At 45.4% G+C, this 21,542-nt stretch overlaps 2 protein-coding genes across 3 annotated transcripts in view; one reads left to right on the top strand and one right to left on the bottom strand.

Annotated features, from left to right (window-relative positions):
* Window positions 1-862: 862 nt before the first annotated feature.
* Window positions 863-7,627, bottom strand: RpS17 (ribosomal protein S17). 2 transcript variants are annotated; one of them, XM_065435426.2, is made up of 5 exons: window positions 7,480-7,627; window positions 7,071-7,222; window positions 6,601-6,706; window positions 2,880-2,945; window positions 863-967 (listed from the first exon to the last, which is right to left on the bottom strand). In XM_065435426.2, the coding sequence occupies exons 1-5, from the start codon at window positions 7,480-7,482 to the stop codon at window positions 899-901; spliced, it is 396 nt and encodes a 131-aa protein (XP_065291498.1). In that variant the 5' UTR covers window positions 7,483-7,627; the 3' UTR covers window positions 863-898. The 2 variants fall into 2 exon arrangements, with proteins under 2 accessions (XP_065291498.1, XP_065291491.1); XM_065435419.2 differs by lacking the exon at window positions 7,480-7,627 and adding an exon at window positions 7,315-7,473.
* Window positions 7,628-7,768: 141 nt separating this feature from the next.
* The window catches only part of LOC135904577 (regulation of nuclear pre-mRNA domain-containing protein 2-like), an 89,107-nt gene continuing 75,333 nt past the window's right edge, over window positions 7,769-21,542 (top strand). Inside the window, exon 1 of the mRNA XM_065435440.2 lies at window positions 7,769-8,472. Coding sequence (XP_065291512.2) covers window positions 8,325-8,472 — 148 coding nt within the window. The 5' untranslated portion in view covers window positions 7,769-8,324. The remainder of the gene's footprint in view (window positions 8,473-21,542) is intronic.

Below are 21,542 nucleotides of genomic sequence, written 5' to 3'. Positions count from 1 at the left end.
TGCTTAGATAGCTCTTGCATGGGGGCGACGGCCAAGCAGCTGGCGGAGAGTTCAGAGAGGCTTCGCACGCTCGCTCAGAGAGAACTGGAAGTCGACATGACGTGCTATTATGATGCAGAGCCAGTGAAGGCAGAGCTTAGTCCCAATCACTTGGCGAATGAGTTGAACAGAAAATGCACAACTGCACGAGACGCTTCACGAAAATTGTGGTACCAATGATTAACTTTAGCTGTACACTACAAGTCTACAAAATTTGTCCAAGCTGTCTCAGGGGCCCTTTAACTTGAGCATAAAGCAGCTGATGTGTGCACCTGGTGGTTAGTGGATATGACACAAATCCTACTGTGGCCTGATATTCAGCACTCTGTTGGCAGCTCAACAGAATTAATTCATGTTGTAGAACTTGAGAGTAGGCCACCAAAGACACGGCATGAAGCAGTGTCGACAGCATCTTCACATCAGCTGTGTTAGCAGCAGTAGAAACATCACTCTATATTTACTTTGACGCCGCACTGTTCCAAACAATTTCAACGCTCTGTGTGACCTAGGTCACACAGAGGAGCCGAGTGCATTCTCCGTGTTCGAGCCAATTTCCTGTGAGTGGCAGTGGGAGCGTGTTTTCCAACATTAGTATAAAACGTATATTTTTGTGGGCTTATCTTGGTGCATCTACACGTTTTTCAAACATGCAACTTTGCATGGAGGTTTCTCTATACGCACACTACTTGAAACAAGGCTTTTTTATGGTCCAAGGTTGTTGCAGTTGGCCTCTAACAACAGTAAGTACAGTAGTGCGACATCATTAGTGCTGGCATATCCCAACATTTTGCTTGTTTTACAAGCAAAATGACAAGCAAGACACTTTGCTTGTTTTTACATTTTTATTCTCGTAATGAGCTCAGTTGCGCTGTCCACCGCGGAAAGGTCCTAGAGGTGTCGTCTGCAGGCCAGAGATGCCAGCCATGTCCTGCAAAGGCAGAAACAGCACTGCATATATAGGCTTACATTATGGTGAGGGAAGCAAACTGCTTTGTCAATTATAGCAGTATGATAATATGGAAGGAACACAATATCAAAATGTTCAGCTGGCCCCGTTTGGTCACAAGAAAGTATTAAATTATTGAACTGAAAAGAGTTTTATTTTTGGGCATGGATGAATTAAAGTAAGAGATGACAAAGTTTAAATTACACTAAAAAAAATTAAGTTGAAATACGTTACATTAGGCGTTTGTAATAATTGTGTGCTAGTTTCATTTTTTTTTTATCCTGAAATATAGTGCCAAGAGAGTGCATACATCAAGATAAGGTGCCTTTGATGTCATCAATCAGGTAATAGAGAAATCCACAGAGTACAATCAGGCTCTCTACATAGTTTTCATTGATTACGAAAAGGCATTTGATTCAGTAGAGATACCAACAGTCATAGAGGCATTACGTAATCAATGAGTGCAGGACATTACGTAAATATCTTGGAAAGTATCTACAGAGATTTCACAGCTACCTTACTTCTCCACAAGTAGGAAGATACCTATAAAGAAAGGGGTCAGACAAGGAGACACAATCTCTAAAATGCTATTTACTGTTCCACAGTGTAATCAAGCTATTAAACTGGGAAGGCTTAGGAGGAAGGATCAATGGTGAATATCTCGGCAACCTTCAATTTGTAGATGACATTGTCCTATTCAGCAACACTGGGGACGAGTTACAACAAATGATTGAGGACCCTAATAGAGAGAGTGTAAGAGTGGGGTTGAAGATTAATATGCAGACGACAAAGATAACAATAAATAGCCAGGCAAGGGAACAAGAGTTCAGGATCGCCAGTCAGCCTCTAGAGTTTGTGAAGGAGTAAGTTTATCTAGGTTAATTACTCACAAGGAACCCTGATCATGAGAAGGAAATTTACAGAAGAATAAAAATGGGTTAACGCTCATTTGGGAGACAATGTCAGATCCTGATTAAAAGCTTACCATTATCACTGAAATGTGTACAATCAATGCAATCTGCCGGTGTCAACATATGGGGCGAAAACTTGGAGATTGACAAAGAAGCTCAAAACCAAGTTAAGGACCGCGCAAGGAGCAATGGAACGAAGAATGTTAGGCGTAACGTTGAGACAGGAAGAGAGCAATGTGGATCAAAGAACACGGGTAGCCGATATTCTAATTGACATTAAGAGATGGAGCTGGGCAGGTCACGTAATGTGTAGGTTAGATAACCGGTGGACCATTAGGGTTACAGAATGGGTGCCAAAAGAAGGAAGCCCAGTTGAGGACGGTAGAAGACTAGGTAGGATGAAGTGAAGAAATCTGCAGGTACTAGTTGGAATCGGTTGGTGTAGGAGAGGGGTAATTGGAGATCGCAGGGAGAGGCCTTCACCCTGCCATGGACACAATAGGATGATGATGAATAATGAATTAGTTATTCATAGCAAGAACAGAGCTTTTGTAAGTGAGAAAATTATAAAAATAGAAAATCAGTGTCACCTCCCATGTAAATATCAACATTGGCGATTGTAATTATTCATCTACATGTTAAAAAAGTTGCATAAAATGTGACATTAAGAGAGATATGCAGTAGGGGGTAGTTGTTGCTCACTCCACAGTATCAAGCAGCGTGCCGGAATGGAAAAAACGGGGGTGGGGGGGGGGAGAGAGAGTTGCCACAGCATAACCTGTCTGCAGTGGCAATCTTTTCAAGCAAACCTCACATTTCCAGTAACGTGCCACTCCATCTGGCCCACATAATACTGCAATACTGTGCTATTTCATTTATTGAGCACTGAAAGAAGCACATGTTAAAAAATTACCTTCATTTGAAACCACACCATGTTTTGTATTTAGTTTGCGCAGGCTTTCAAAGTAAACCCATGCACTCACCAATGCCTTCATCATCTCCATGGTGTCACCGTCCACCTCAATGACGTCTTGCTCCAGGGCAGAAATCTGCGTGAAATGAGAAGAGTATTAATGCTTACAAGGGTTTCTTGTGTGACAGGTTTCACAGACAATTGATTAATGGGAATGGCAGTCTTATAGTCCAAATAGTTTTTATCTCTTTTTCTTGGTTAACGTAGACTGAAAGCATAGCACATTACTATTCTTGCATTCCGCTCCAATGAAAATATGGTCTCTGTGGCATGGTAGCCAGAGTGCTTAGAACACACATGCTCCCCCCCCCCCCCCCCCCTTTCAGTGCGCCACACTTCAGCTCGCGCATTCGCCGTCACCTTGGAAATGCAATTGTGATCACTAGTGTCTGCTGTAACTCTCGTAGCCGGTACATTGTGCGTCTAGCTACAAGTACCTTAAGCTGTTCAACAAACCTTCAGTGCTGATGCAGGGCCAGCATATGCCAGCTTATAAAAGCTGGTTAATCATGCCGTACACAAGATATTATAAGATGGAGGCATACCGAACGCTTTCATTCAGCCAGGTGGCAGAGCCCACCAAGATGATTAATTGAGATGGCTATATGCAGGTGAAAGTGAAATAGCGTACACGTAGCGCTCAAAATACTGGCATTTTTCTGAAACAAGCATTCCTCATAGTCTACTGGGAATTTGTATATTATGAAAAGCAGCTGTTGGGGTAGCAGATAGTCCTCCTTAGCACATGCTTAAATATATGTGTGTTTCTTTTAGTTGTGCTGACACCACTTCCGGCTTCCTATAATGCAAACATGTGGTGAATTAGCAACACTTCACAGGCGACATAATTTGGTATGAGTAAACCATCCAGGCTCTCAGGCATGCTATATATTAAAGAATTTGCACTAACAGAAGTCCACAAAGAGTACATAATTATACAGTACTGTAAATACATAAAAATGCCATGTGTTGTTGATGCCACAATGCAATAATAATATGCTTTGTGTGGGGTGCAATTGAATCAATGCATGAGCTGATCCTCCAAGTACGTTTATTGCAATCAACAATGGTTGCTGATCATTAGTGACACTCACAACTGCAAATGCCTTGGCTACAACTTCAATTTTACTGTTTACTATTGCTGATAAAAAGGTTTTAAACATTTTCTTATGAAGCTGCCCTCAGTTTGTTTTCAACATTTTCAGAATATTGCGCCAGGATGCAGACCAGATCACAGGCCTGTGATCTGGTCTGTACAAATCCCTATCAGCCCCAATCACGATTAGAAGTGTATGTGTGACACTGGTATAACACACTCTGCTACTATTGGCTTACGATATGTCAACTTCTGCAAAACAGCCAAAGATACTCAAGGCACTGAAGTTAACTCGAAATAAGTGGACCAGGGGCCACGTTCTGTAATTGTTTGCTTTGGAACTGGTTCACTCTGGCTGTTATGTCTGGGTTACATCGCTCTGAGAAAGTGGAACGTGGCGGCGCAAAGGGGACCAATAAATGACCGGTGTTCTGCCGCAAGGTAACGTCATCATTGTTGTTTTTACTTTGGAGACAATATAGAAATTGAAGGATGTTTCTAGTTTGTTAAAAAATATATTGGTTTGTATAGAGCACTTGCACATTTAATCTCCAGTAATAACTGTGAGCTTCCAACGTGGACAGCGGGTGGTTTAATTTTATCCGCATTATTTTGTTTTATTTATTTATTATGTCCCTAGGTGATGCACCATACATTAAAGGGACACTAAAGTGAAAAATGATTTCTTCTGCATCATTAAATTACCGTTCTACAACACCAAAAACACCACTCTTACAACGATAAGACGCTTGGTAAGCCAGAAAAAGCGAAAGAACGAAATACGGGTGGCGACGCCTACTTAAGTTCTTGCACCTGGGGGCTGTGACGTCTTGGATTTTGATGGCATCTTCTAGGGCCTACTAATTATATATAGCAGTACATATTGACTACATTGTGTTCTAAAGGAACCAAATATTAAACATGGCAAGTTTTGGGAACCTTTATTCAGCCAACGTGGCCCAAATGCGAAAACATACTTTGGGATCCCTGACGTCACGCTGACGTACCGACACTGGGGTTTCGGCGTGAAATTCAAGTACTGATACTTGGACCTTCATTTTCTCATTTAATAATCAAACTATCTTTTTTTAAATGACTGCCTGTAAGGTTCTCAAACAATGCTGCATTAGTCTTAAACTAATGTATTGTTTCGCTTTAGTGTCCCTTTAAGAAATCAAATCGGTTCTCTGTGTATAGGCCGCCGCTCTAATAAGATTTTGTTTAGCCGTGGCTGAGCTTCTTGGGGCAGACAATTGTGATAGTTCCGAATTGCGAGTTCCAATTCCAATAGTTGGACAGTTCCGTCCACACATTCAACGACTTCATGAATCTTGCTGCAGTCAAGGAAGTGTTCTTGACTGCGGCTTTCTGCTGCACTGTGTAGATGAACTCTCACACCCCTTTTTCTTTTCCCTCAACCGTAATGACCCCAGCGATGGCAGTAATGATGCAAGTGACAGTTGTGGCAACCCAATAGCTTCTACATTCCAGACGCACTGCTGAAAACAAGCTGTGGGAAAAAAAAAAAGTTGTGCGTGTGTACAGCACGTAAGTTGCAGCGTCAAAGCTACTAAATCTTGCGGTACACGATATTCTAGCTTGTTGCAAATCCATTGCACTCCGTTTTTGGAGCACCTAAAATGCCTTCGGAACTCTCCTTCGCTCATGTTGAACGCATAGCACCATTGCCTCTCATCACGTCGTCGTCTTTGGCCAAAGCTCGCCAGCAACACAACCAACAAAGCCACTATTGGCATCTCTCTTGTTGCACCGCCCAGCGCGAGACTAGCAGGTGGCCATGGCTGCTATAGCGACCCTCGAGATCATGTTCGCGACTATGGAGCAAGGAAAAATATAGGAGGGAGCATTACGTCATGAAGCCAGCCTTGGCAAGCGAATGCTCCATGAAGCCATGGTGGTGGCCCAGCACATGACCTCTTGTGTTGAGATTGCGGAGGAAGAATTGCGATTTGCCGAGACGTTTGGTTCCCAGTAGCTATGCCAGTAGCTTTTATTCAGTGCACACTCATTCAGCTGCCCTGTTGTGGCTCTGCCTGCAGAGTGGGCACACTAAAACCAACCACGAACTTTCACGTGCGATCACATGTTCGGCCACCACGTTGGCTTCAATCGCATTGCAATATGCTCCCTCATATCATTTTCCTTCCTTCATGCTCGTGACCGCACGGAACTCTCGAACGAACCACTTATCCATGGTTCCACTTATAGTAGACAATGGGTTCGCTTCCAGACGATTGACAACCTGCGTGACAATAAAGAAGCACCAACCAATGGCACTTGTAGGAGCAAACCGGTTCCAAAGCGAACCGTTACAAAACACGGCCCCAGCTGAAGGTGCCACTTTTCACTGCACTGGCAGCACTCCACTCATAGCAACATTGCTGAAATCAGTGCAATCTATCCTCGGCAGTTATCGCACAATAGTTAAATGAACTCGAGAAATAAGTGACGCGATGCATTACCAGTGAAGGCAACAGAGCACTAGTATGAACTTCTTAGTGTAGGCGAGCAGGGTGTTGCCATGCGAACAGTTGACCTAAGTAGTCATTGCCACATACAAGCAAAGCATCAAAGGAACAATCAACAAAGCAACAAAGGAATAGACGTCACATACTTCGGGTACATAGTTGTCCCTCCGCTCCCTCTCTTCTTCCTGAAGCTTGATGGAGATGCCGCGCACAGGCCCACGCTGAATGCGCTTCATCAGGTGAGTCACAAACCTGCGGTGAGAGCGGCACCACTGTTACGAACGTTTACATGCACTGAATTTAGACTAGAAAGAGAAGCGCGCGCAGAAGCGAAACATAGATCTAACCAACATTACCATCTACGGAAACCTACAACAACCAACCTCCGCTATTAAAACTTACGGCTGAGAAAATGCTGAAGATTACCTGGGCGTATTTACGTTCGCATCGATTCGTCGCAACCATTATTGAGAACGTGTACTACTGGCACCGATATAACAATGGCACCTGTTGCACTGTTCCCAGTACAAACACTGCCGATTGCAAGCCCACGGCATTTGGCACAGCCGTCTCTGCCGATCACAGTGTACTGGAGCTCTAAGAGGAAAACACTTACCCAGCAATCTTGTTTTTTAACTTTTTGCTGGGAATCTGGGCGATCTCTTCGCAAATCCGCTTGTTGGTGTGGAAGTCGAGGGTGAGCTTTGTATAGTATTTCTCGATGATGAGGCGCGATGCCTTTTTCACGGTCTTCGTCCTAACGCGACCCTGTAAAAGAAGTCAATTACGAGTCAATACCGACTTGCAAAACAACGGTGAAGGCAAAAACCAAACTGCTAGAACGTCTGCCGAACGCTCACCATGCTTTCAAAAATAAGCTAGCAATTACAAACGTGATTCAAAATCAACAGCTCCAATTACTCAACACGTATGTCTGGAAGCTATTCGATCGTGTTAACGCGTTTTTTTCCTTTTGCACGTTTAGATTAAACAGGATTGGAACGAAATGATCGTGTGAGACGCACCATCTTGAGAGGCTCCTAGGGAGAAAAGACTCAACGTTGCTTGCAGCTTTAGCTCCTTCCGCCGACAACGGCCAGCCTGCCAGCAAACCAAGCCATCTGACGACCACTGACGACAAAAAAAATATAGAATACATAAATTCTTTTATTAAAAATTACATACTGGTAAAGTTAGAAATTATTGAATTTTGCTGCTAAGTTACAGCTGTTCTGCGCTCGCTACCCAGTATTTGTAATTTCGGGCCAAACCAAGCCAAACCGATGCTGCTGATGCGCCACCATACGGCATACGGGTGCATTCGAGCTCAGTTGCCAGTTTCAAAATGGAGGCAATGTTTTCGTCGGGAATTGGAAGCGCGACAACAAGCTCAAACATTTTGTTTATCTACGGTTTGTGCGCAGAGTGAAACGAAATTTTGCCGAGCAACTCTGATTTGAACAGCACGGACCATCTGCCGGTCTAGTGAGGCTTCAACAGAGCCAGGCGCCCACCGCTCCTAACGTACGATGTTCGAGTAGCGCTGGGGCCTCGCAGCCCCGCGATTGCGCTTAGGCTTAGCAGACGCTAAGTGGTTCGTGCACGGCTCACTTAAAAATATCGTCGTAGCAGCCCACGAACGAGACGACAACGAAGAAGCGAAAAGTTTCTGGTACAAAGTGTCACCCACCGACCATCGCGCCTTCGTTGAGACGGCTGTGCTTGTAACAGTGGCGCACTTCCCGCTTCCGAGGTGCGACTTGCTCAGAACATTGCTTCGCACAGTGAATCTGCAGAGTGTTGTGATGCCTTGATACCGTTCCTCTCCGCAACTACGAGAACTGAAGATCAGTAGAGTACAGCAAGCATCATGTCGATAAATGAGTCGAACCTTGTGAAGAAGTTGACCTCTGTCACCAATACGCAGGACAGTGTGCAGACGCTTTCGCTATGGATCATCCATCACCGAGCGCATCACAGAAAGATTGTGGACATCTGGACGAAAGTTCTGAAGAAATGTAAGTTTTCGTGATTTTCTGCATCATGTTGCATGTCTATTGGGTGTTTTAGAAAGAGCGTTCGTTGATCATTTTTCGCGGAGCCAACATCGAAGAACTCTCACTGGCCGGTGTTTCTGAGCGAACGGATGTGCATTGCAATTTTAAATCGAATTAAAGCGTGGTTAAATACGGGACTGTTGTAAGATTAAGATTGTTATTTATTTATTTGGGTATGAATGGCTATGTTGGAAGCAGTGCAAACGTTTTGTGGAAGCGGCGCTGAATATATTGCGTGCCCGTGGTTCTGACTTATCGTCGCTGCATCTTCGGCGAAACGGGATTGGGTTGCACGAACAGCTGGATGTCTGCAGCGAAGAAGCGCGGAGAATGAGCGGCCGTCCCTACTGATTAATTCGTTGTGAATACCAGCGCAGTTTATTTCCAGCAACTCATTGCACTGCCACGAAATATTTTATGGCGTATTTTAACCTTCCTTGCTTTAGCATCGGTGTGTGCTTACCGTGGTGACTGTACGTACTTTGTTGTTCCGTTTCCCATAGTCTTCGCGCTATATAAATTTCGCGTTACTTGCTTATGTAACGCCCTACGACGAAAGTGTCGTAGCTTGGTCTGTATTATCTCACGCAGCATCGGACTTTGGTGATCCTATTACATCGTCTGATCGGTGGGCCTATTGCACCTTGCAGCGGTGCAGCTTGTAAGGTCCAAAGCCACATTACCTATAGCTGCACATCCCCGACATAGTGGAGTCTGCGTCATATTGTAATCGCCCAGTTCGAGTGTAGCAACGCTGGATGATCGCAGGGGGAAGGTTGCGGAAACACCTCTATCATTGATGTTCAATTTTACCGTGCCGACAAAGCGCCATTTAGTGCATTTGGATTGTAGAATAAGGATATTCGTAGTTCCCTAGGAGATTAGGGGCTGTGGTTTGCCGGTGGTTGTGGACCCGACCGTTAAGCCGTTGTCAGCTGCTGGTCGGCTTCCATGGGGCTAAGCACGTTGGCACACAATGCGCCACGTGTCTTTCTCAACGAGCCGCGGATTAGCTTCCGCAAAGACTCGCCACTCGTGGTATCGGCGACGTTTTCGGCCACGCTGCCGTTTCGCTTGTGCAGCAGCAACGGCAAGCAATCTTAAAGTTCCGGTAGTATGGCTCTGCGGGCGAGCTTGCACAGTCGACCGTTTTCCCAACTCTAATGCGTTGCGCCAGTGCGCTATAGAAGCATGAGCGTCCTCTCGATTTTGGTGATAAACTGCCGAATACAGCCGGCCTAGAGAGTCAGCCTGGTCAAACGCTCCGAGTAACTGTAGCTGCATGGGAGAACGGTGTCGTGACCGGACAATACCGCTAAAACGGTACTGAGGGCAGCCTGCACCTAGTTTCTCGTAGCTCCTGGACCTGCGTAGCGCTATTTCCGAGCAGATCGGTCAGGATCCGCGGTGCTGAAAGGGCAGGCGTGCAAACACGGGCACAAGCAGAACGATGAGGACATTGTTTCCTGTAAGCCGAGAAATGTGCAGTGGTGGCGGATTACCGACAGGCTATGCAATTTCGAACGATCATCGTTGTAGAATGGCAAAGGATAAGCAACGAAGCATGATATTCTGACTCTAATGTAGAGTTTTACATCTCACTTACATCGGCCAGCTCTGTTCAACGGCTTTGGCGAAGGACCTGCACCTGTTGCATGATAACATGCGAAACCATTCGGCGTCTTTCATTTATTCGACGCTGTGGTTAAGGGTTAGTGTTGGTGCCCCACGAGCCTTGGAAAAGGACGCGCGTGTCCGAACAGCTAATCTCGGACAGCGAAACTGAAAATGCGAGTGGTGCACCGCTACTATGCCAGCAACTTAGCAAGTAGCCGCGTAGTGGCCTACAAGTTATGCCCCTTAGCACTTCGTCTTTTTCCAGAAGCGTATCGCAGCCTTGTTTAGTGTAGCTTTTCTTCATTCGCTTTCGGCAGCGCGTCATTCTCTCCACCTTGCGATTTTCCGCAGAACCGTTACGTCATTCTAAAGCGCGCTGGCTTGGCTAGCATTGTAAGTTATGCCTCATGTACACTTGGACAGAATTTGTCGCGAATGCCTCTCATGCGGATCTCCCAATTCCGAGGCAACATAAATGCCTCAGGGCGTGGTTGCTCAGTGACTATGGTGTTGGGCTGCCGAGCACGAGGTCGCGGGACCGAATTCCGGCCACGGCGGCCGCATTTCGGTGGAGGCGAAATGCGAAAACACCCGTGTACTTAGATCTTGGTGCACGTTAAAGAACCCCAGGTGGTCGAAATTTCCGGAGTCATCCACTACGGCGTGCCTCATAATCAGAAAGTGGTTTTGGCACGTAAAACCCCATAATTTAATTTTTAACAAATGACTCAGGGGTAAACAGGGGTAAAGTTTCGAGCACCCAGTCTGCCACAGATAATTTACGGCTTTTTGTAGCCGCAGCTGCACAAACGTGAATCACAGCTCCCACTTGTGTGTGTGTGTGGGGGGGGGGGGGGGGCAGCGTCTCTGTAGAACCCTGTTAAAGATGGCCGCCTTCTTGCCGGAGCAATAGCGTGTCTTACTGTCGACACATTCACTCGGGACTACGTGCGATATTTACGAAACACGATCGTTTCTCGTGGCACCGAACGGTGCGATGTAGCTAGGAAGCGTGAAACCGATGCCGCGCGCGAGGATCAAGCGGAGTGCAACTGCTGTATTTAATGACTCTGGCGCTAGACGCTGTTTTTAGACATAATAGCGTATTATATGCCAGAGTTTGAGATCCATACCGGTCCGCTATATCATCGTCGCCATCACGACGTTCAGGCAAGCATATCAGCGTATGTTCTGCACCACGTTTGCAGCTTTATAGTTTATGTATGGTCCGCCCGGCGAACTAAAGAGTTGTGTGGGCGCTGTGCTTTGTGATGGCGCTATTTTCAATTTATCCATTCTTATTGCCCTTCGCCATTGGCTTGCGTGAAGCTGCGCCCTCGCTAATTGAGGAAGCCATTGTAGCGCAAGTAAAACAAACACCACAAGCGCTACACACACAATCGATTTATTACAGTCCCTTACAAAACCACGAGGAGACGTACAATATAACGTAGCGCCCTAGGTGCCGGGTCTTCTGTTCTTTATGCTTATTCTAGTTGCTGTACAATGGCTCCCTCAAATATTACATTGCCCAAGGATAACTTATTTTGACTCGCCTGCAGTATTAGGATCTACTACACGAAGGGACAGTTGATCAGAAACCAGCAGAACAGGAGAAAATGACTGTTGTAACGAAATGTATATACCTTCCAAGTCTCCCGAATTTTCCGCAAAGTTTACGAATTGTGGTTCGTTTTACGAATGTTAAACTATACGAAAATCAAGTTCTGTTCGCGAAAGAGGTGTCGCTCGCTGGTCCCCGAACCTTCCAATGGAAGTCTTCTGATGAGAAGATGAATAATGTCTGCGAACAAGTCTATACAGACAAGTTCCTAAAGCTGTCGCTGAAAAAGTCAGTTATATACAAGCAGTGTGTTTCTTGTCACTATTTGCTGTGGCAAGTTTATTGCTGCTTACGTACTGCGTCCAAATCCATCTTTAATCAAGTGTGTTTGGCATGTCGGAAAAAAATGTGTGTTCAGGATGAGCCCCCTCCTCTACTCCGTCTGGGTGTCGTGTCGACGGGATTTTACGAATGTTAAATTGACAGATTGGCAGGCACGGAAATGCTTAGCGCATTGTATATATATAATCAACTTGAACCCAAGTTTTAAATATGGAAGGCACTCCCGACGCGAGTTGAGCCGAATGCACAATGTTGGCACTGGCCTAGAGTTACTCGAGCTATTTCTTTATTTTCCCCTTTACTAACTGATTAGTTCCGTTTAATTAATCAAATTTTTAATTATTGTCTGCAGACCCCAAGTGTGATACGCGAAGTTGTAAAGCACCTTGAGTAACCTCTCAATAAATTGGTTCCAACACGGTATATCTCACGTGGTCCTTTTTTCCGCGTTCCAAACAAAGCCCGCGAAATATGGCAAAAAAAATTTTGAGTCTCTTAAGACCTCTCTTAAGAGGTGAACGGCGAAAGCCTGCTCTACCTCCTCTTACCATTCGTCTCCTATTCACTCATCTCTCTTTATCTATTTCTGTTTCCTTCTTGTTATTTTTATTCATTATTATTAGTCATTACTGGTCACTACTGAGCATTTTCAGTCATTTGTAATCAATTGTGGTAATTACAAGTAGTCGTTAGACATATTGGTCATATCATAGTCATTATTAGTCATTACTAAGCATTTTTAGTCATTCCTAATGTATTGTAGTCGTTACAAGCCGTCGTAGACATATTGGTCATTTCGTAGTAATTACTAGACATGTATAGTAATTTCTAATCAATTGTGGTCATTACAAGCCGTCGTTAGGCATATTGGTCATTTCGGAATCATTAGTAGTCAGTAGTCATTACTATAGTCATTATTAACCTCTACCAATCTCTATTATAACGTCATTGTTCACTAACTGTCACTACCAATCATTTTTCATTCTTTAATCTGTCTTCATATGGCGTGATGACGCTTCGGTGGGCACTTCGGCGGTGTCTGCTGACACAAGCTTCACCATGAGCCTAGAAAGGCTTTCGCCTTATACCACGTGACAGGGCGCTTGCGCCAAAGTATCTAGTAGCGATGGCTTGCGCACTGCTATTGTGCTGCTCCCAAGCGTGCGATGGATGAACAAGGTCGGCTGCAGCGAGACTGGCCCGCGACAGGGGCCTTTGCAGCGTTATGCGATAAGAGCCGCATGCCCATATACCTACACCAGGCACAACGCCATGTCGTGGGCGAGTCTCGCTGCAGTCGACCTTGTTCGTCCATCGCACGCTTTGGAGCAGCACAATAGCAGTGCGCAAGTGCCCTGTCACGCGGTATTTTTTTCTTTTTTCATATTTCACGGGCTTTCGTTGGAACGCCGGAAAGAAAGACCACGTGAGATATATCGTGTTGGAAACAATTTATTGAGAGATTACTCAAGGTGGTCTACAACTTTGCGTATCACACTTGGGGTCTGCAGCCAATGCTTAAAAAGTTGATTAATTAAACGTAACTAAGAGAAAGGAAGCGCAGTAGAGGACGGCAGAAGACTAGGTGGTGCGACGAAATTAGGAAATTTGCGGGTGCTAGTTTGAATCGGTTGGCGCAGAACAGGGGTAATTGGAGATCGCAGGGAGACACCGTCGTTCTGCAGTGGACATAAAATAGTATGATGATGATGATAATTATGATTATGATGCGTCCGTTAACGGAAAAATAAAAAATGGCCTGAGTAACTCTAGGCCAGTGCCAACATTATGCATTCTGTTCAACTCGCGTCCGGAGTGCCTTTCATTTTTAAACTTCGATACAAATTACTCGACGAGGCGGCCATTACTTCTACGAGAAATCAAAATGCCTAATGAAACAGTGAACATAATTACGCTAACTAACTTGGATTAATTACTTTACGCCACATATTTCAATATACGAATTGTAGCTAGTGATTTTGCAAGGCATATCCACCTGGAACGAATTCAGAGTGTCCTACGGGATGCATTGACGTTCCAGTTACTTTTGTGCTTCAGTGCATGAAACAGTGCTTTCCTAAAAAAAATAAGTTGAACAACAGTGCATTCTAATGCTGAGTTTGGTGGTGCCATTCTGATGATGTTGATGATGGTGTCATTCTGGAAATTCATTACAACTGGATAAGCCTTGCAAAGTCAATAGCTACAATCCGTTGATTGAAATATGTGCCGTAAAGCAATTAAGAGTTAATTAACGTATTTTTTATTATTCTAAGACTAAGCATTTTGATTTATCATAGAAAGAATGACCCCCTCATTGAGTAATTTAAATCAAAAGTTAGAGTTATGCTACCTGCCACAAGCAACTTTCAAAAAGTTGGTGCGGCAAAAAAAAGAAAGAAGAAAGAAACACTGTGCATAGCATGCTTCAAAGTTCAGTCTTCCCTTCCATAGGTTGCAGTCGCTATTTGGGAGTCACGTGGTGAACAGAAATAGCGTGGACACCATCTGCCTTGCCCATACATAGTGGGTTCCGCTGGTGCAGTGCGTCTGACGATTTTAAAGCGACGCGCTCCTTGCCTTCTGTTCCGGATGTCACGTACTTCTGCGCTGTGCCGCCGAGTAAGGAAAGTTATATAGCGTGGAATTTACGCTCAAAATAGTGCCAGTGAGCGCACTTGTTTTCTGCGTAATAATTCAATTTACCACGGCATAAAGCCTGTGCATATTCTGTCAGCTCATAAGCATCTCCAAAACACAGTCCTCCTAATAGAATATTGGATGGCATTAAACAGTTTCCTTTATTTTCGTAAAAATTATAATATTTGTGCTACGCCATCCTTGTGCCACTGTGACAGAATGTAAATCCTCTCCATTATGCATATATGTCGCGCTTTGTATCTCACCATCATTCTTCCCTCGACATGCATCACACGTCGGCTTCGTTCTCGTGACATCGCTGCGCCGGCGTCTCAGTATATATCCGCCTGATTTGGTGTTTCGTCATAGCTTGTGAATGGTGTACTGCATAAACAATACCGTTAAATGAGGTTACACGTTGCATAGGACGAAAATGAACGCAGTTGTACGCACCGCATTTGGTTGTATACCGTTTAATTAACCACTTCACTAACGCTTCGATTGCTTCACACAGATTCCGCCATGTGCGTTGGAACTGCACGTTTCCTTTGAACTTATTTTAGGGGTGTGTAAATATTCGAAATTACTGAATATTCGTTTCTGTTCGTATATAGACGAGCGCACGCCAAGTTTCGCCCGAGACGCCAGCGCTCGTTTCTCCCCTGGCGGCACGGTTTCCAATCCTCCGGGGGTTTGCTTCCGCCGGTTCCCTTCGCTCGCGCTGAGCCAGAGGAGGCCAGGCTGAGCGCGCGCTGCACGAGAGAAGGCTTTCTCGCGCGCGCTGCACGCGAGAAGGTGTAGGTTTCCGTCGCCGCTTCCCTTCGCGGTCGCGCCCGCGTTCAGTTCGCGCTGCGCGCGAAACGTCTCTTGTTTGCGACGGCGCCTTTCGAATAACCGGAAATTATTATTGTGTTGTTAACTGTCACGACAGCAATGTAAATATGAAAAGGTTGATGCCACCAGTGAAATTATACCGATTCACAAGAAAATGGTACGAAAGAAGCAGACGACAGACATGGATTACTGCGGTGCGCCGAGCGAAGTAAACATCTGGCAAACGAAGCGAGATCGTTTATTGATCACTCCTGAGTGTATGACGGTTTCTATATCTAACCCACGTGAAATTAATAATTACTCGGTACATAATCCTTTTATTCATACAAAAACTTTAAGTTCAACGAGTGCTTGTCCTGTCTTCTTTCTCGTGTTTCGTTTGTGTGTGCGCTGTCTGAGAATGGAAACCACGTCTGTTGTATGCGCTAGCAGTAGCCGAAGTTCACGCGTGCCGAGAAATTGAATATGTGCATGATGCATGGAACATGACCGGAGTTCATTCCCGCTTCACCACTGCACCGATCGATCGGGTTACTGGACGATACACACCCGCGTCTTGGTCGCGCCGGCATTGCTGAAGCAGGAATGATTAATAATACTTTCAACTTCCGTCTCTTGAGTACTGTTAAAAAATGACCAAGCTGTCTACATTGCTGCCTCTATCCCATATTGTAGGGGACGTACTAGTTAAAGTTGTGTGCGCATGTCGTACTTGTGCTATGCAGCGATATATCTTGTTTATTTCCGCACAGTGTCGATAGAAGTCCGTTGTCGCCATCAGAGACAACACGGATTTGTAGCAAACATAATGTGAGAAACTGCAAAAATGACTTTAGCTCGTAGGTGCCGTATGTATGTGCCGCATCGTATGTGCTGACGATTTTTCCGGCGGCACATACGATGTCGTTTCCAATTACCTGCTCAGCGTCCCTTACATGGTTAAGCAGACGCTGCCCTTTCGCCGCATTGCAGCCATATAAAAATAATCGTCAAGCGTACCGATCTTCTTAAAGGCAAATATAGCGTGTGCAGTTTGTTTCACACTAAGGGGAAAACTCGGAATGTATTGCATCGCGATGCGGCGAGCAATGGAGTCGTGCGGCGGCAGCAGCTCGAGCAGGCGCACACGCTTGAGGGGCGGTGTCGTGATCTGCGTCGTCTGCTACGGCGGCGCGCGCTGGCCGCATTTTCGGGAAGCGTGGTACTGTCAGGGGCAGTGCACCGATTTCATCGGTACTGCGGGAACTGAGCTGATATTCTTTACTAAACGTTGTGCGTCGCCACACTCTGATCCTTCATTGGCGCTAATGGAGTTCCACAAACTTCTTTTGACAACATGGTTCATTTGTTCTTTCGAAGGGCCCGAGCACTGAGCGTGTGCACGTATATTTCTTCACTGTGTGTGCTACCGTAATGAGCAGCGACAAAACGCACCAAGATGTGCGCGCAACGTGCTCAGTCTTTGTTTGACTCGAAAGGAAAACAAAGCACTCAACAATGGGAGTCGAACACGGTGAAACAAACGGACACGATTAAATGAACGTTTTAGGTTCAGACAATGAGCTGGAAATGATTTTTCTCGATAATCATTCGCTACACCAGACAGACCCTGCCCGCCGGTGGGGAATTGGACACGTCACGCTCGGAACTTCAGTTAGTATCTCGTCATGTCCCCAGCGGCAGTGATGACAGCGCTCATCCTGGAAGGCAGTGAAGTGTAGAATGACTTGATCAGGGATGTGTTCATTCGCTGCACGTCTCAGTCACTGACGATGGTGGATCGAAGCCTATCCTCGGGCGACTGATAGAGGGGATGTTGCGCCAGCGATACTTTCAACGAGCCCCAGACATTTTAAATGATGTTGGCGCCCGGGGATTGAGGCGGCCGCTCCAAGAGAGTGACTGCGCGCTCTTCTAGCAGTTCTTGCACAGCACGAGCAGTGTGGATCGGCGTCCTATCGCGTTAGAATATATAGTCGCCTTCCAGAAACGGGCCGTCAAGAATGTATGGAATCAGTACGTCGTCTATGACTGCCATGCAGCGATGAACTTACATTCGAGGCGTATCAGTGGGCGTCGCGCAACGCTTAGCAAAGAATACCGGCTCCTTTCACGCAGTAACGATGTGATCAGCGCCCTGCACCTGACAGTAGAACGTTTCTCGACAATGCGGCCAGCGTGCGCCGCCGTAGCAGACGACGCCGTTCAAGATCCCGCCCCTCGACCATCTGCGCGAGCTGCTGCGCTTCGAGTTTTCCCCTAAATGTGAGAGAGACTGTACACCGCCCTTCGAAGGAAATGTCCACGCGCACACACCGCGCGCGGCGCGAAACGTGCCCAAACACGCGCAGTGCAGGAGGCAATCAAGGCGGCGCGAACGAGAGATGGGAGAGGGGTACCACCGCTAATAGAATTTTGCTCCGCATGCGGCGCTCTCAAAGCCGGCGCAGCAGCGCCGCTCTCGGTGCCGTTCTTGTCTGTAAGGAATAGCAAGACTCATTAGCGTTTCGAGGGACATACCGATGCAGGCGAGGACTGATCCGGAGAGAGTTTTAGCGCTGCCGCTATTCCGGAAAGCGTGGGCGGCTTGCCGGTTGCGAGGCGGCGTGAGATGATTCATTGGCATTCACTCTGAAACGGGGTGGCGACAAATAGTCACCTAGGGGTCATTCTATGCCAAACGTCCCGGCCCCTAAATTGACCATCGCTGAAGTTCCTGAAAAAATTTGGGCTAGATGACTTTTGTGTGTATAAGCATTCGCCAAAGTATTTTCGTCTAAAAAAAAATTTGTGATCACGTGATCGCTCTTTGAAATTTCTGGGAAGAAGCAAAAGTTGGTTGGAGGTAATTTTTTTTACTCAAGCCTGAAAGTAGGTACAATAATAAAGTTTATTTTAGAACATTGTACTGGCATCCTTCTTTCATATTACATTATAATTGAATGAATTTTAGAATTTTCCGAATTTATTTGGCTCAGTAAAAAAGCAAAAAAAAGTTGCGTTTTCATACATTTCTTGCATAAACTGCGTTGACTTTTCAGCTGCAATAATTTTTCTGACTTTTGGCCTTTTGCTATATTGTATGTTAAAAATAATTCCCAATTATTAAGAGATATATTTTTTGAGAAAAATACCTCCTAAGTTGGAAAAAAATGATTTTTGGGCGAGATTCAGGCCACATTTAAGCATTAAGGCATGGTAGCAAAGATTCAAAAAGTTCTTTTTGTTCTTATATTGTGATGAAGCTCCATCAGAGAAATAATGAATTTTTTTTTTACTTCAGGCAGATATTGTTTTACTACCTCGAGCACTGCACTCTGAAGTGTGTGTACTGCGACTGTATCATGCTCCAGGAAGTCAGAAACAACAGCGAAACACCACGCAGAAACCTCTCCAGGGTCGCTTTGCACCTTCCGAAAATAGACAACTACGGGATGTATTGTAGCTTGGGTGTTAACCCAGTGGTACGACTGTGGTGCCTCCTAAAGTATAAAACTGTAATTTTCCGCGAAATCCAACACCATGATGACCTCGTGTTGGCTTAGGTTAAACTTCAGTTCTCGAAAGTAGCGAGCTTGCTGCTTGCTGATAAAATGGTGGATCATAAGTTGATTCAACATGTCTGTGAACTTTTCGGAAAACTCTTCTGATGTCAAAACCATGGTTTCGAGTCTACAGCGGACTCCACTTATCCATTGCCGGACAAGGATGTTGTCTATGCTCTCTGCGACATGGGCAAGACTTTGTCGAAGCAGATTCTCAGCGTACTTTATGCCAGGGCAGGATGCGCATTTGCCGAAAAGGCAATCTTGGTTATCAAGTCGACATACAAGTGTAGCCAGGAGCTCTTCTGTTGTCTCCTTGAGCCCACTAGAATGAAGCATCGGTTTAAAGTTCTGATGGCTCATGCAGACACACACTGTGTGTGTGCCACTTCCACCAGCCAAAACACAGTGGGAAGGACGCAAGGCGAACGTTGAAAAGCCACACTTTAAATTGTAAGTCTTCTTCCATTCTTCATGCATTTCCTTCAGGTTCATCAAGAATAGTCGATTTTGATGGCTTTCAGAGTGTCCTTTTTTCCTGGCAGGCAATAAGACACAGAGTCATCCTATAGAAAGCTCTGACCGATGACTTCACTTCCTCACTAACTGAACGACCACGTCTTGTTTGCGGCCTGCCTAGAATCCCACTGTTAGACTTGACTTTCATTGCCTCGCGAACTTGTCGTTCCGATGCACCAAAGAACTCCATCATTTTTTCACAAGACTAAGATTGGGGGGCTAAAGTGAGGTACTGTATTTTTTTTCTCGGCTTATTTTTTTCTCGGTTCTTGGGAAAACTTGTTTTTCAAGTCTTGCATCAAGCAGACATAATCATTCAGGAGGAGTTCAGCGCCCTCGCGTTTGTCAAGGGTCGATGGTTGGCACATTTCCGGGGACGTAGCCGTTATTCCCTTCGCGTTTTCTCGCATTGTTTCCACTTTCTTTTTAGCGTGCGTCTGTCTTCCGCGCTGCAGTTCCCTTTTTACGCTGCTGCCAACATCTCTTTCTAAGGCCTCCTTTTCTGTTCCTGTACCACTTGATTCAGGCTCACTTTCACTACCTCCGACCAGAACGTCAAGTTGTTCTTCTGGCAACACCAAATTTGCCATTCTTTGAGTACTATACAAGTGCCGCTTGCAAGCTTCACAGATTCGATTACCTGGAACCAGGCGTAGAGAAGGGTGGGCATCAACAATGGCCAGTGTGATGACGGTCGACCCCCGGCAATGCTTCGCATGTCCAAAGAATGGGTCTGAGCACAACTTCGAAGCGACTTTAGAAGTGTATCGATGAAGATAAAGTTGTTTGCGGTGCGTACAAATGGTCGCATCGTCACCCAGCCGCTGCGCTGCGCTCAAGAAGACGCCGATCTATGTCACTCAAACTAACTACAGTTGTCAGCCGCTGCTCGCTGCAGTAAGTTGTTTTGTGGCAGTTCTTTGGGCCGAAAGAGCTTGGCGGAAGTTCGCTTCCTGAAAAATAGTGCCAAGCGTGCCAGTAAGCCTCCAGAAATAAGCTCGTTTTAGCTGCACTGCATTCTGTTGGTCTCATTATCTAAGATTTTGGATTTTCTGACATACCTCAAAACATATCGCACTGTAAATGGGCTGATTAGATAACCTCAGTCTGTTCACGAAAATATCGCGCAATTGATATAGCAAGCATCGTTTTAGATGATGCCTTGAATTATTATTCTCGTGGAAAAATCTGATTCAGTTCAGGCGCTCTAGGTGAACTGCGCAAAGATTTCAAATCGCAAGTCAATGCTCGAGACATTTTCTTATGTTTAGCATTGCAAGAAATTGATGCTGGAAGGCATGATACTGAAGCTTGGATTTCGCATCCATTCTGAACGTATTGGACCGAGTTATGTGCCATATTCTTTCCGATGTTCCTTCGTTGCGACAACGTTTGTACGCATTCCCTTAAGATTCGCTCACAGGAAGCCTCGTCTGCCGCCTTGTGTGTCTGTTAGCTGATCACACTATTTTCATCGGTGAAACGCATGAATACAGAGGTAATTAAGGGTAAACAAACATCCCCAAAAGGGTGTGAAGCCGTTTTCCTTGCGTTTTCTTAAGCACCGAAACAGCAAAAACCAAAAGAACGTCAACAATTTTAATCTGCAGTAGTTATATATACTAGCCGCCGTCTGCTGGGCGGCAGACGAGGAGGAGAAAGCAGACGACGATACGGAGACGACAAGGAGAGCGGCGGCACGTATGCAGTGCCTACTAATGACATGGGTTGCTGACATCAAAAAAAGAAAAAAAATTCTCGCTTCAAACAAAATTTACTCGAATGAAACTTTCTATATCACAAGCTAAGAAGCCGGTGCGTATATTGACCTATCTGGCATATTTTTATCTGGAGGGCCTTAATGCTTAAATGTGGCCTGAATCTCGCCAAAAAGTCATTTTTTTCCAACTTAAGAGGTATTTTTCTCAAAAAATTTATTTCCTAATGATTGGGAATTATTTTTAACATAC

The sequence above is a fragment of the Dermacentor albipictus genome, chromosome 1 (genome assembly GCF_038994185.2).
Source record: "Dermacentor albipictus isolate Rhodes 1998 colony chromosome 1, USDA_Dalb.pri_finalv2, whole genome shotgun sequence".
NCBI lineage: Eukaryota > Metazoa > Arthropoda > Arachnida > Ixodida > Ixodidae > Dermacentor > Dermacentor albipictus.
The sequence above is the reverse complement of the archived record's forward strand: the minus strand, read 5'-3'. Positions and strand labels throughout refer to the sequence as shown.